Source organism: Diadema antillarum, unplaced genomic scaffold (genome assembly GCF_040938485.1).
Source record: "Diadema antillarum isolate AM-2024a unplaced genomic scaffold, OU_Dant_1.0 seq00000400_RagTag, whole genome shotgun sequence".
Lineage (NCBI taxonomy): Eukaryota > Metazoa > Echinodermata > Echinoidea > Diadematoida > Diadematidae > Diadema > Diadema antillarum.
Window position 1 is genome coordinate 1,844,592 of NW_027271391.1, and position 16,190 is coordinate 1,860,781.

Genomic DNA, 16,190 nt, shown 5'->3' on the forward strand with positions numbered 1-16,190 from the left:
GACAGAACAACAACAACAACAACAACGGGTTATCGAATTGTTCAACGTGTACATCTTTGGACAAAATGTTTTACTCACGATACCCCCCTTTGACTCATGCGTTCAAGCGGTATATCAATAGAAGGGACTTATTGTCATTCTGGAGAGGTGTTACCTCTTGTGAATGACACGTCTAAATTATGAGTGGCACAATAACAGTCGATGTAAATGATTTATAATGAAATACTGTTCTTCACTATTTTCAAGTTTGTAAACTCTTTTTATTTAACATGCTGTAAAGAAAAAATATCCGAAATTTTGTTCACGACACGTTCTAGAAATATGCTAATGTTATGCTGCAATTGTATATTGAAATGAAAGTTATAATTATTTTCATATTTTTATCATATACTAGCCCAAACGTCTGGGACGTTGAAAAAAACAAAAAAACAAACAAAAAACAAAAAACCTCACTCCTGCACAATGACTTCAAGTTTGTGTTCGAAGCCACATCATGCATCATGATGAGATACTTTGAAATTTTCGATGAAGAAATGGGGCGTTACAAGTTAATCCCTGGCCACGCCAACTTCCAATGATATCTAACTTTTGTGGTAGAGAAAGCTCAAATCATGAAGCTACAGCATATCTATGCTCAAAGGAACGCTAGACATGACGAGCCTTGTCAGCATTTGGCTTAATAGCCACCTGAAGTCGAGAAATCACAGGAACTTATATAGACGACGAAACACAGTTCATTTGGTACCCTTCCGACCAAAAGTGTTCGAACACATACTGTACTTTCAAAAGTTGATTGACACAATATCAACACTTGCAATATCAAAGGTACTGTTTACTATGTGGAGCAGTGATTTTTAAAAAAATGTTCGAGATATCACATTTGATCCACATGTGTAGGTCAGTTGTATTATCACAAAACATCCTACCACATAACAATTTCGCAATAAAGCCTAAAATATTAGGAGATGTCACTATTTTTCTCAATAAACCATAACTGTAGACGGTTTAGTTTAGAAACATTTTATTCATATTGTTCACATGTTGCATATTTGATAATACTTAACACTGACTATGCTGATTCAGATTTTTAACATGGGTTGTGTCTATTCGTAACTCACATTTTAGAACTATTGAAGCACTAAAACTGGGGGGTTCATCTGCAAATGGTTAATAATGCCTTTAAAAATGCATGCATGCATGGTTACGTATGATTATGTTTAAGATATATATTAGAAGAAAGAGGTGCCGATATGTTATGGTGACACAAAGATGATGATTTCTGTAACGAATTCACCAATACGATTGGTGCTTTGCAAGATTGTGTGTCAGTGTCTTTGCACTCACAGAACTTCTGAATTATATTTTTATCGTGACTTGTTGATTTGCAAGACCCGTAACATAAATTATCCAGCCAATTTACGAATTCAGCGTCATGTTAAACATTTCTCAGAGGCACTAAACATTTTTATCGTCAATAAATAACGCCATTTTAAATCACTTGACCAATAACAGGTATGTGTTTGTTTTCTTTAAGATTTCTGAAAAACGCACATGTATATATATATATATATATATATATACCGTGTATATATATATATATATATATATATATATAAACGGAATGTATGAAATGCCGACCGTGTAGTCGTTGCATTAAGAAAAAAATTGAACACATTACTAAACTTGAATGTAGGCTTATCTTTCAAGATTTACCAACAGTGTCATTCGACAGCCTATAACACAAATAAAGCCATTCGTTTTTACATTAAAAAATAAATTCAAACAGTAAATTCAAACGTGACCAAAATCACATATACAACAATCTGATATTACAATGGAAAAAGTACGTTGATTTGAGCTATTCAAATACATGGATAAACAGCAATCTGACTGATACATAGTAGAATAGTGGGATTGGAATGCAAAAGTTTGTCGTCAGACAAACCAATGATTTGAAGAGACGACAGACTGAATATAGGCGAAGGCATCATAATCCTATACATACGCACTCATTCAATATTGTGGTGCGACTATCAGATGACACACTGACAGTGACGTCACATCGAAAGTATGACGAGAGTTCAAGTTGTCGACTCAGCCATGACACAAGAAACCACTACATTCTTCATGCAAATTTCTGTTTCAAACCATTCCATATACAGAATAAGGGCTCATTGATTGTCTCGCGACGTGCAGATTATGCGGAGGTATCATCGTGTTTGTGACATCATGACTAATGAGTATCTGAAGTATGTTCCTCTTCGCTAACATATCTCTAACAGCTGACCTTCTCCTTAACTATTCTTGTCTGTCTTCATTTCCAGTGCGTTTTCTTCGATGAGAGTCGCTTGATCATGCTGTCGAGTTTTGGGCATGTGTGATCAGTCGAAATGTGTACACCTTTAATATTGGCATGATAACACACCTTTAATATTGGCATGATACCTCAAGCCAAGAAAAGATGACGTGCTCATAGATTTTGAGATCATCACAATACGTAGTGAAAAGGGGTTTTAAAGTGACGCTGCTTTTATCCATACACTTTCTTTCTCTTTCAAGTTTGCGATTAACTTCCTGCCTTGTTTCGGGGTTTGATAGTAACGCGGTTTTTATCCAAATACTTTCTATCTCTTTTAAGTTTGCAATGAACTTGCTTCCTCGTTTCCATCCTATATGTTAACCTCTTGTTGATTTCGTTTGCGTTAAAGGAGCATTCCAGACGATTTTCATAATTTCACATCATGTAGTACATAAATCAACAGCTCCATGTATAGATTTGTGGAATGTATTTATTGTGGTTCTTGAGCAGAGAAACAATACTTTGGAAAACCTTAAACAAATTACACTGAATAAGGATAATGACATAGAGGCTCACGTATTTCAGAAATGTAGCATTGTAATTCCATTACAATACCGCTTGCTTGCGAGTTCACCTGTGTATAGGCTATGCATGCCTTCTTCTTTTGTTCTGCTTCCTTGAGCCCAACTCTTGCATTCTTATGGTGACCCTGCCATGTCATCATCCTTGTTCATTGCAATTTGTTATAAATTTCGAAAATGTTTTTATTCTCCATCCCAATTATGAATTCTGAAACTCTATCCTCTGTCACCTTTAAGGTCCCTGCACTCATCACCCCCTCTTTGTCTGTACTATACTTAAACTCCCTACCTACGATATCACTAAGAACCTCGTTTGGAGCAAACTCACTGTTTCGCTTTTATAACTTAAAGGACAAGTTCACCTTCATAAACATAAGGATTAAGAGAATGCAACAATATTAGTAGAACACATCAGTGAAAGTTTGAGGAAAATTGGACAATCGATGCAAAAGTTATGAATTTTTAAAATTTTTGTGTTGGAACCGCTGGATGAGGAGACTACTACAGCTTGTGAGTCATATGCGTACAACAGTATAAAGAAAATGTAAAAGAAAATTCAACATATTTTCACTTTTTTCGCATAATAAAAGAGCTCTTGACTTGCCTCTTTCTAAAGGTAGGGGGAATGATATTGCCCATAACATTTGTCGGTAACGAGTCAGGGGAATGCGTACTTTTTTCAAAAGATGGAATTTTGTGAAATTCTCTTTATATTTTCCTTATATTGTTGTACGCAAGTTATTCATACACTGCAGTAGTCTTCTCATCCAGCGGTTGCTGCACAAAAATTTTAAAAATTCATAACTTTTGAACGGATTGTCTGATTTTCCTCAAACTTTCAATGATGTGTTCTACTAATATTGCTACATTCTCTCAATCCTTATGTTTATAAAGGTGAACTTGTCCTTTAAGTTGACTTTCACATATCACATGATTGAAGTATGGTCATAGTAAGTCAACAATCATTTTACATAATTTCACACTGCCTATGCTATACAGCTTATTATTTTCAAGCGTAAAGGTAGAGTGCCTTGTGAAATAAGGTAACTCTAGATTGTTAAAAATCCATGAGTCATAATTATATCTAAAGATGGAGTACCATCACCATTCTACATCGATATGTGAACTTTTTCTACACACCGAGTGATTTATAGGTCGTCGTGATCATTAAATTCACACTGATCATCAGCATTTCCATGTCACGAAACTACTTGAATATCTCTATCGTATAATCACTAGTTTCGATAACGATGCTGCAATATCCATATCCCCACTATATTCACATATTCACACATAGAAAAAGGATCACAATGTACTGTACAGTGTTGTGTACACATTTTCCTCCTTAAAACTCTTATACTTACGCCTACTGTACAGCCAGTAGAAAAGTACGTATACATATAATGTGCAATACTTTGTGAATTCAGCTCATAATTAAAGAGATTAAATTACTTTATCATATCTTAATCTCATTTACAGGTATACACTAACATGGATTAGCAATAATGGCAAGAGGAAAACGGAGAGGAACTCAGTGCAGTACATTCATGCAAATCCTACCAACTATGTGCGCTAACCAGCCTCTTAAGCTACGGTCACAAAGGTTCGGATGAACGATGCATTCGTACGAATGTCACTGTTCGTACGAATTCTGGAGTTCGTAGAGATTCGTAGATGGGACACAGATTCTTACGGCCTTCTTACGAATTTCGTACGAACGCTATTTAATTCGCAAGAACAACTTAAGACCTTTTAGAGAAGAATGATTTTCAGTTATACAATGACGCTAGAATTCGTACATTTTTCGTAAGAATGCACTGAGTTATTCTTTTGTCAGACTTACGGCCATCTTACGGGTTTTTTTTTTTTTGTCGTAAGATGGTCGTACGTGCAACTCACGGCACTCTCAAGTCATTCGTAAGAATATTTTACGATTTAAAAAAGAAATATTTTGTCGGGTTGTTAAAAAGACGCTGCAGTGTCCTGTCGAAATTTCTGTAATAGTTGAAAGTTTTATACTTCAAGATGGCAGTAGTGCCAATGAGACTACAACTGCAGCTGCATCTACAAGTAGAGGAGGAGGAGGTTGTTGTTCAAACTCTCCCCCTCTCGCTTCTTCCTCCTCATCTCCCTCCTTTCTTTTCTTCCCCTTCCTCCTCTTCCCTTTGATCGCCTTCCCTTTTGATCCCATATTTAACATAGAACAGAGGGACGATTTGAACTTACCGCGTTTGGCTTTATACCCCCTAAAACTTAACAGTTGCACAAAATTGTGTACCTACGCCTTACGAGTCCCTTGTGAACTCCTTACAAACTCAGAGAGCTGTTCGAAAGAACGCAGTACGAATCTCCGTTCGTAAAGTATTCTTACGAAAGACGTAAGAGTTCTTTATGAACGACTTAAGGCGTTCTTACAATCATCGTAAGAATTTAAGTCTTCTAGAATTGTCTCTCGACCCTACAAAATCTTGCGTAGTTTTTACGATGTCGGTACGACGTTCGTACAGCCGCCTACGAACTTTCGAACCGTCTACGAACGGTCTACGAACGCTAATTTCGTACGGCCTTCTTAAGAAGATCTTACGAAATTGCCTTAAAATTGTTCGTACGGCGTTCGTAGCAGTTCGTAAAGGCATTTGTGACCGAGCCTTTACCAGTCAATGTGATAATTTTAATGAAATTCGTGGAACACCAATTCAAATCAGTATTGACCGATTCGGGTTCGTTGAGGGCAGCAGACATTTTACGGCACAGGGCGCAGCCATGGTGTGTATCAGCCGACCCCCCCTGCTCTCCCCCACCCCGGGGCAACATGTTTATCACGCACTTGTAACAAAGGTTCGCGCACTAGCAAGCATTCGCGCACTCAGTACGAGACGCCCATTGGCTAAAGCAGTTTTTCATTCTGCGCGCGTGCTAATGTAGGGAGAGGGGTGGGGGGAGTGTGGAGGGGGGGTCGGATGATACACCCAGTATGGCTGCGCGCATGCCAAAAATACACATAGCGCGTCACAGAATCGGTCAATACCGTATTCGAGTGCTATTATTCTTTTGAGACTTCTTGCATCTCATTTGTTGCTTTTTATAAAATTCAAATACACTGCTCGCCATCAAGTGAAACACATGAAGAAAGAATTACTCTTTGAACAAAAATAATTCGAGGAAAAAAGCTGTTCCAGTAAAGTTTTGTTTCATTTTTCTTTTTCAGTTAACGCAAAATATCGTCGGTTATTGACGGACAATAGAAACACATACGAGACCCTACGATCACAGTCATGCGGAAAGCACGATCAAGTACACACCACCACAATGTCTGAAAGAGGAATTCCAGTGCAGCTAAAAATTAGTCTGAAAAGAAGGAGTAATTTTTTTTTTTCATTTTAGCGAAACAGTGGAAATTTGATCAAAATGGGATGAAACATAAGGAAGTTATGACATTTTATGGTTTCGCTAATTTTTCAGGATACAATTCTCGAACTGTCAATATGAATATGCAAATAGTGACATGATGACGATGTCCTCCCCTCACAACTTGCCACGTAGGTTGTACATACAATTTTAGACATTTTCATTTTTGTGTTCATTCAAACGCAATTACATCCGAGTCTCAAATCCCAATATATCTATAACTGATCAGTATTTTGAAGTTAATCAACCAGGAATAATATGTTTTACTCTTTAATAACAGAATATTTTTATTGCATTTTAGTCATTTATTTTGTTTTTTGTTCACGATCAATGGAGAATTCTGAGGTAATGACAGCATCGGCTCACTCAATTACATATTTGTATCAACTGCACAAGAACTGCTCTGCAGAAATGAGCGACACTTCACAATTTCATAACTTTCCTATTCTTTATCCGATTTTGCTCAAATTTTCCCTATTGTACGCGTAAGGTTTTACTCTTTCTTATCAGACATTGTCAGATGGACTTACAACTGGAGTGGAATTCCTCTTTCAAACGGGAATAAATAAGATATGATATGTGGATTGAGGGAATTACAGCAATATAAGAACAAATCAGAGTCACAGGGCGGGGGGAGAGGGGGGGGGGGGGGAGGAACTCGACCCCACTTTTTTTTTCGCTTGTCAGCTATAGAATCCCGGAAGTGCCCCCTCCCCCCCCCCCCCCCGAAAACATGGCGCCGGCGGTGAGCGATGTTTGAATAAAAATTCCACAAAATTAATTTTGGCGAAGATACACATTCCCTCCACTTGTTAATGCCATAATGATATGCTAAAGCAAATATCTTCCCCCTGAGTCAAGTACTCTTTCATAATGCTAGAAAGGTAAAAATATTTTGGATTTTCTTGATATCTCTATTTTATTGTTGTCCGCGCCCGACGTCACAAAATATTGTAGGCTTCTCATCAAACGATGGCGGCACAGAGAATTAACAATTCTTAACCCTTCAAAGAATTGGCATTATTTTCCCAAACCGTGTTGACGTGTTCTACTAATAGTGCTACATTCCCTTATCACATATATATGCGAGTTTCATTCTCCTTTATATGTACAATAGAGGGTTGCCATGATAAAACTGGTCATCAGGCTTCTCAGCTCTTTCAGACTCTATATCAATCTTGTTTGACTTGTCTGTCTTCTTGGAGCGTTGTTATTCCTTTCAGCCGGCATGTGTCTCCGTAAGGGCGGGTACTTTGGCAAGAAGTATATTTTTTTCTCGATCCCTTGCTTGATTGCCTGTGGTGTTTGATAGGTTACGTGCTTATACCCTTTGTATTCGATCTCTCCCTTTAACTTCTTTACACGCTTGGCCACCTATAAGAAATACAAGGCGATATAAATTTCTCTAAGATAGTAGAATTTAGATGATAAACAGTCAAGCCAAATTGTCTTCCAATTTTGCCGATCCATTGAAAAGCGACAAAGTACAGAATATAAGAGAATCAGGATTATTCAAACCACCTTGGAGATATGGATAGGTAGGATGACACGGTTTTGATACTTTAAATTAAACTATGCATTGTAAGGATCGGAAACCTCTGATTTCCAAATATGTTTGGACTTTCACAGTTGACCGAACTGGTATGAATATTCTGAGCTGTAACATCTGAGATTTCATCAGGGTAAGCTGGTAACGAGTCATATTTATTACACTGCAAGTCTTCGTTGAGACACATTTTCCTGATTGTTTTGCAAAATTGTTAACCATGAGCGCCCTTGCTTCTGCCATAATAGACAGGAGCATCAATTATTCGATATCCTGGTCACACAGCTCTGGTTTTTAGAGCTAGGGAAATGATTTTGTTAAATGTACACAGAATTGCATAATTGTCATTAGTAGTATTTTTGCTTTTGCCTTTTGCTGAAGGGCTGCCTTTTTTTTCCTTTGCTGTGGTTTTTGATTTGGTTTTGCAATTTGATTAATCTACTTTATTAATCTCTGAGGCTATCGCAGTATATAGGTGTTGTGATAACCCCCTTTTGGTGCCATACCACATACAGTACTGAATAGATGCAAACAATTCTCTCTGGTAACGTGAGCGGCGCCCTTTATTTCTCATTCTCCAGAAAATAATGCAGTTAACTTCCAATTCAGTGCAGTATACGGAAATGTTAATACCTACAGAATTGAATGCTAAAGAGACTAATTCTGAACAACAACAACAACAACAACAAAGTTGCAACTGATTGACAAATTGCCCTACATCGACGTAAATAAGCACTGAATTGATCAGTGTTTTAGTAGTAGCCATGATAAAAAAATCATGGGCGTACATACTCGAGCAGGATTATTTACGTCGATGTAGGGCAATTTGTCAATCAGTTGCAATGAAAACATCTCGACGGAAGAAATTCATGAATTTGAACAACAAAGTGACCCCCTTACCTTGGTCATTATTGTGTCGAGATCATAGAGATGGGCTCCCGTTATGAGTTCTTCACACAAAGCCTGGATGAACCACGAACCATTCACTCGGTCTCTGATCGCAAAGTAGCCTTTCATAATAGAACAGGGGAATAGCAGGGAGGAAATCAAAAGCTATTATTGTTACTTCTGCTTCACTAAATACTTTTTTTTTCCGTTTTCAGTTACACTTCTATAGTAGCACTTTCAGTTCATTAAAGTTTCATTTAAATCTTCATTTCATCGTTAACCGTTTATTTATTTATTTCACATCTTTAAAAAGGGTGGCCCGAGTCAGCATTGGCTGGTTTTCATCGGGGCCCTTTGAAATACAACACATAAAACATTGCAGAATAACAGTTACTAGCAAACAAAGAAAAAAGAAAAAAAATGTATATAATATACATTTAAATACAATAAAAAATCAAACATATAACGCTTAGAACAATTTCAAAGACATGTAAATACTACAACGGTTTCTAGATGAACTAAAAAGGAAATTGGGAAAAACGATGAACAATATGGCATCTATTGCACAAATTAAACAACTGATAAAGCTGTGTAGGTATTAGTCATTGAGTAAAAATATTTGAAGAGCTAGCTTCCAAAAGGCGCTAATTCCAATTTTTATCGAACTGTATCTTTCGCATGATTCGAACAGATCTTTGTCATGTGCATTTAAGGCACTAAAATTTAATCAAAATTGTTTCAGGAAATATGAAAAAATCAAACATGAAATTCATGCTTTCAACCAAAAGGCGCTAAATCCATTTTTTATTTCAACCAAAAGGCGCTACATCCAATTTCTCTATTTCTGTCTCTGATTGGTCGAAGCACGACAGCTAGGGGTGCTCTGACCAATGAGAACATGCAACATGTAGTATTAAATGCACCAATACTATACTACACAGTTCAATGGCAATTCTTTACGTTCATGTCCAGCATATGATGGTAAAATGTGTTTATAAATATCAAGCGGACTAGATTTTGCATACTTATAGGCATGTATGGCAGCTCTCCATGCCACTTCGTGCAATCACAGTGACAACGGTGACTATTACTGCATTACATTTCAACGTTTTACCCTTTCGTCAAAGGTTTATGAATTTCTTGTATTTCTTACGTCAGATTCTGACGGATGGATTTCCATCTGTATTTATAGAGATTGTTAAATATTTCATTCGTTGAAAGCCGATTTCTAAAGTAAAAGGTTCTTCTTTGTTTATTTTATTCTATTTATTTATTCATTTATTCTTTTTTTTTTTTTGGGGGGGGGGGGGGGGGGGTGGGGGTCCAGCTATGGTTAGTTTACCTTCTGAGGTTGCATGGGCGATGTACATGTCTGCATTGTCTGGAACACCATCTGTTTCGAGTGCTGGCAAGCGATCCGTTGCAGCACTTCCGGTACTCAGGGTTTGTAGTTCACCCCGTGCTGCCAAGCGATCCGTTGCCGTACTTCCGGTACTCAGGGTTCGTAGTTCACTGTCTCTTGCTGGATCGATGCCTTCCGTTTCCTTCACCAGTGCGTTGAGGATGCCCGCGGCGTTCTCCACGTCATGTGACGTTGATACGACTGACAGGGGCCGGTCGTCGGTGGCGCTCGTTGTTAGTTTGTCTATTGTATTAGGGTAGGAACATTTTTTTGTTTGTAACGCAGTGAATGATTGAAAAAAACCCCACAACAACCCACATTGTGCTCTCTGTGTTCCTTGCATGATAACGAGGTTCACACAAATATAGGTCTATGCTGATCAATTACGTGAAAACAAGCTACCTTTTGAAATTCCAACTAGACTTTTTATTTTTTTATTTTTTTTTATTTTTTTAATTTTATTTATTTATTTATTTTTTTTTTTTTTGGGGGGGGGGTAGAAAAATGACACAAAGTAGGCCATGATGAAATCAAAGTCAGTCGAAATTGGTGCTGGATAAAAGTGGTTTATTGATTATAATACAGATGTGATATTGGATGGCCATGATTTTTTTTATTGTCTACTTTTTTTTTTGTTCTGTGGAACAAGAATGTTCTGAAACAGACTTTAGAGGAAAGTATAGATAAGAACTGACGGCTCCTTAACTTTAGAGGCACATCATTCTTAACAAAGAGGGATTTGGAAAATGTTCTTTGATTGTAGCCGCATAACAGTTGCTACCCATCTACGTTGATTAAATTAGTCCAAATGTTTCGTTATCTAAATAAAATGTTGAAAAAATGTTCGAATACTGGAAAAAATACGTTAATTTCATCGGAGTCTTTGTGTCAAAGGATTCAAGAGAACACGCTGGTAAACAACTATTCGGCTTGCATTGATTCAATCTCTGAGCTGTCTGAGAACATACAAACAAAATCAAATTCCATAAACATGTGTGCCAACCTTTTAATAGGATCAATATCTTTTATTATTTTTTTTGTACCTTAGCCACTGCAGATCGATTTTCATCGAATAAACTTTTATTGCTCTTGGAAATTGTGTGGTGTTTAAGATCTTATACAGAGTGAAAATGGTTTCTAGTTATTTCGCAAAAAAGTTAAAGCCTGAATCCCCATCTTAACGTAAACTACAGCTAGCATTCCTCGAAGCAGTGAAAGGGGGTAGTCGGTCTCTGCTCTTCTTACCTCCACTTTCCCCATCTCCATTGCAACCTGTCTCTATCTGGAATGAAATGTGTGTATTTTCTGCTCAAGCATGGTAATTTGCATTTATTCACAAAATTGAGCGTTTAAAGCGACTACCTGAACTTTTGCTAAATGCACAATTTTCTGGAGGTGAGTGTCCAAACTTGTAAGACATTCACAAAGAATTATTGCTTGAAAAGCTGAGCAAAAACAGTTAAAATGGATTAGGATCCATTTCAAAATGTCAAGCACGTTCATCATGAGTTTGATTGATATTGATTCCCGCTTTGAATGTTATAGCACCGTCATCCACATAATTTTAGCTTTAGAGCTGATAACAAATATAACAATAATATGATAATGATAAGGTCTCATTTTATACCCAGGGTAAGGGCCCTGCCATATTATTACCCTGGCGTTGCCAGGTACCCATTTTTACACCTGGGTCGAGAGGGACATGGTGGGTAAAAACATCTTGTCCAAGGGGGTAAGCACTTGGCGGCAATCGAACTCGTGTCCTACGATTGGGAGTCGGAAGTCTTTAATATCCATTAGATGCTACAGCGCCCCTCCCCCATACCCCCCCCCCCCCCGCCGCGTTCATAATGCTCTTTAGTGTATAGTATAGGCCCAGCGGAGTCAACTAACTAAATCTAAATTTGACGAGATGCGAACGCCGATTAACAGTGTCACCTCGTGGAAAGGTTCGCATTTGCAAATCTGCTCTGAGAGACGCCAGTTCATGCGGCGGCAGATGTTACCCGATATCGCGTTTGGGACAGGTAAAGGTGGTAATATTTCTTACTTCCTCTGCATGCTTGGAAGAAGAATATCTTGGGTTTCCCGATCAGAGAGGGGCAGTTCTTTCCTGAGAACATCTCTTTGATATCTTCCACAGAGATGACGACACCGTCGCTGCCGTAGATCCCTTCCTGTACCCCATGACTCATGAAGACCAGTACCACTGATGTGTGAATCTTCCGGATGGTTCTCTTGACCTCAGCCAGAGCTCCTCGTATCTCCTTTGTATAAAAAAACCAAATACAAATCGTGACTATAACACATTGGCTGATGCGTGAAAGAACCACAAGCATCGATGCTTTTCTGTAACTCACTAATGAATGTCAATCAAGTTTCCTTATTACTTATTTACTAATCTTTTTTAAACATCTATCATAATTAAATCTATCATAATCTCCAGATTTATATCTTGTAAACGATTGCAAAATTATTTTATGACAAATCATAAGAACTTCTTGTGAGTGGCGTGGCATTGTAATTGCATTGCATATGGGGAAATTAACTGTTGATACAAAATGTGCTTGGAACAAACCTAAAAGCAGAGATAAGGGTAGAAAGGACAAATTTGACAATAGAAAAAGTACTTCGTCATGATTGCAAAGCATTCTTCATCTCAATGTTTTCTAGCAAACCAGCGAATACAAAGCCAGACTTTCTTTCCGGCACTTTCGGTTGGCAGCAACAGTAAGTTCCCTTGTAATAAAAAAGATATTTAAAAGCAAATTACTCAATCAGATAACAAGCTCAATTTACAGCTCAACAAAAAGAAAATGCAAAATCAAGAATGATAACAAAATATACATCTTTGTTGTCATTGATGTTTGAAAATAAAAAAGAGAAATATTGCAACGTGTAGCCATACTCTAAAGCTCACATAAAAATTGAAGTAAAGGACCACGCGCTGATGATATTTCCTGTAATTCATACATGCTGAGAACTGAAAGGAATCGAATGCAATGAAAATTGAGATATGTGATAATGATGATTGATTAACATGGAAACTGTCAGAAAATTCCTTATAAAACCCTTAAAATGAAACCCCAGCACCAGTCCAATTTAGGGACAAAAATATTTATATAATACAGTCATTTGAATATGATAAGAGCAAGAAAAAAAAAGGGAAAAATTAGATAAGACCAAACAGCACCAACATTGAAACAAAAACCAACCAACCAACCAATCAACAAACAAACAAACAGATTAATCAGAACAGGTGACGTGTGGTTACAACATGCATCTTGAACAAGTTAACCTCCTTCTATACTTTCTCACAATAAACATGACACCATGGAGCTACACAAACTAACCTGTGCGGTCAAATTTTGTTTGACAACAGGAGTGTAGCCGATCTCGTTGAACACGTGGGTTACATTGATGACGTCGATTTCTGACCCTTTCCTGACCCCTCTGTCCACGTAGTCGTTGTTGTTGAGAACGAAGACTATTCCTTTGTTTCTCAGGCTCATGCAGTAGCACTTCAAGAAAAAATCCAAATAAATAACTTGTTATATTATATATATGCATATAATTAGTGAAATAGATATCAGTTAATATTGACTGCATCTGTGGAGTCCCCACATTATCTAATCATTAACAGTAGAAAGAAAAAAAGTCCTCTTTGTAGGACTGTCTTCACATGACTTTGAATGTTTGATAGCTCCCCCCTCCTGTTTACACTCAATAAATAACGAATAGAAAAGATACATTCAGCGCTTGCAATATACCAGATATCTTTCGAAAGTTCCTGTTTACGTGTCAAAATTATTGTTATGAAATTGAATTCAAATCAAAATTTGTCCTAACAAAGCCAAAATATCCCTCATTTTGCAACATTTTCTTTTAAACCTTCCACATTTATAATTTGCATCATGTACTCACGCGATTCAACAAATTATATCGAGCATGTAACTAAATTTAGTAACAATTATTTCACTTTTTAAACGCTACTCAATATTACCTACATTGTTCTCATTTTAAAGCATATACGATCACAATATAGTTTCTCTACTTTTGTGCCGAGTTCTTAATATATACATATATGATAAACGTTTAGATTATATACTTATGATTCTGAAGCGATCAATGTCGCGCTGTTTCGAACAATTTATCTATTTTTTCAATCACGTGTTGGCTTTTCTGTACGATAGACCGATGTCACAAACAAACAAACAAACAAACACACACACACACACACACACACACATGAACTCGCAAATTGTGATCACACTGATGATCCAGGACTTCTTCAGTCACCTCGCTAGGATCGAGCTGCTCCCTAGTGGGCGTGGCGGGAGTCACGTGCTCATGCTTGTAGTATCCGTCAACGTCTGGAGAGATATCTTTATACGAAGATCATACACAAGTTATGTACAAGATTTTATCACCCTGCCTTATACATGGCATTATACACCATTATACAGGATTATACGAACTGAGCACGTTCATGCACCCCCATTGACTCACAACGGAGTTGATAAACACAACAATTCAAAAAACGCGATCCGAAAGGCATTTTCAAACGATTGATAATGGACAGTGCAACGTGTTTAATAAATTGGAAAGTTGATACACGCAACCGTTGTAACATAAAATCTTCAGTCTTTTAGGAGTCACATTTTCCTTTAGAGATAATAATTTCCATCAGCGCTGCGAGTTTCGGGGAAATATAACTCCCGCTGGCATGGCTGGGCTGCTAAGTGTTATGTCACACCTCTTAAAAGGCAATATGTATTATGATGAAAAGGCATACGTTTTGCTATACCATTCTTTTCCTACAACACTTTTTTTTTTCCTACAGGGGAAGTATTTGAGTTCCCTCTGTTTTTTGTTTAAAGGGTTGCGGTGGTCATGACGCTTCATGACTATTCCAAAGTAGGCTCAGAGGGCGCGGTATCTGTGCCTACAGGACTTTGCCATTCATCGGCAAATTAGAAGAAAATTTACAACGATACCAAAAAAAAAAAAAAAAAAAAAATATGTGTACTTTTGGATGTGCTTGAAAAATATGGAATTGGACTAAGACAGAAGGTAAAATTTGCTATGTTTTGGTCAGGAATTATTTTTCATTACAATCTAGTGGAAAAGCACGCATTTTTGTTTTTAATAGCAAATTTTATTTACTTTTTTGCTTTGATGTAGATATAATTCAAGAACCAATAAAAAGAAGCATATATATATATATATATATATAATATTTGAATAAAAGTGTTGTAAGCTGGACAGCCGGAACAAATAATCATGTACATGTAATTTGATTGAAATCCCTCCAATATACCATTTTAGGCACTTCCAAATACATACATCACACACGCACACATATACACACATACACACATATATGAATATAACATCCAGTATAAAGATAACATTTGGGTAGTACAGCCATTTAATCTTGTTTATCACGGCTGAATTGTGTTTGGTAAATATCAATCATGAATGATTTTTAAAAAATCAGATTTAGCAAAAATCATAATACATTTTGTTTTCTATAATAACGTATTGTTTTGAGGTCTATGCACATTCACACACAGCACGATGAACCTTGCAAAATTCCTGGCACAATATTTTCCAACTTTTTTTTCTTTTCCCCTCTTTTCATTACCATATTCTCAGGCCATCATAATTTCATGAGTAGGCTTGCGATGTGCGGTCTGATGCAGTTTCCCTTCCTGAATATTCCTTTTACTTGACGTCGATTTGTCATCGTTCATGATAAATTTGTAGGTTCTGTTACATTGTATATTCTGTTGTAATTAATGTTAAAAATAATTATCAATGATGGTGTTTTGTATTGAAATGTTAAAAAAAATGGAGAAAAACCATATCCAGCCAAGATTGTTAAATAATAATCCTTAGCTATCAAACTGACGTATTGATTGAGACAGAATATACTCACTTGATAAGGCACATTCCTGGGAGTTATCCAGCGGTTGGTAATCCTTTAAACAAATGATACAAAATAATGTAATTACAAAATGTGCAGTTCACTTTCACCATCAGCAACCTGATCTTATATAGTTA

General features: G+C 37.0%; 1 protein-coding gene across 2 annotated transcripts in view; it reads right to left on the minus strand.

Moving 5' to 3' along the window:
• Positions 1–7,058: 7,058 nt before the first annotated feature.
• LOC139732132 (uncharacterized) overlaps positions 7,059–16,190 on the minus strand; it is a 113,654-nt gene continuing 104,522 nt past the window's right edge. For both annotated transcript variants that reach the window (XM_071643006.1, XM_071643005.1), the window contains exons 12-18: positions 16,066–16,108; positions 14,424–14,509; positions 13,478–13,645; positions 12,175–12,391; positions 10,065–10,367; positions 8,735–8,844; positions 7,059–7,662 (exon numbers count right to left, since the gene is read on the minus strand). In XM_071643006.1, the coding sequence (XP_071499107.1) occupies positions 7,456–7,662; positions 8,735–8,844; positions 10,065–10,367; positions 12,175–12,391; positions 13,478–13,645; positions 14,424–14,509; positions 16,066–16,108 (1,134 nt within the window). In that variant the 3' untranslated portion in view covers positions 7,059–7,455. The remainder of the gene's footprint in view (positions 7,663–8,734; positions 8,845–10,064; positions 10,368–12,174; positions 12,392–13,477; positions 13,646–14,423; positions 14,510–16,065; positions 16,109–16,190) is intronic.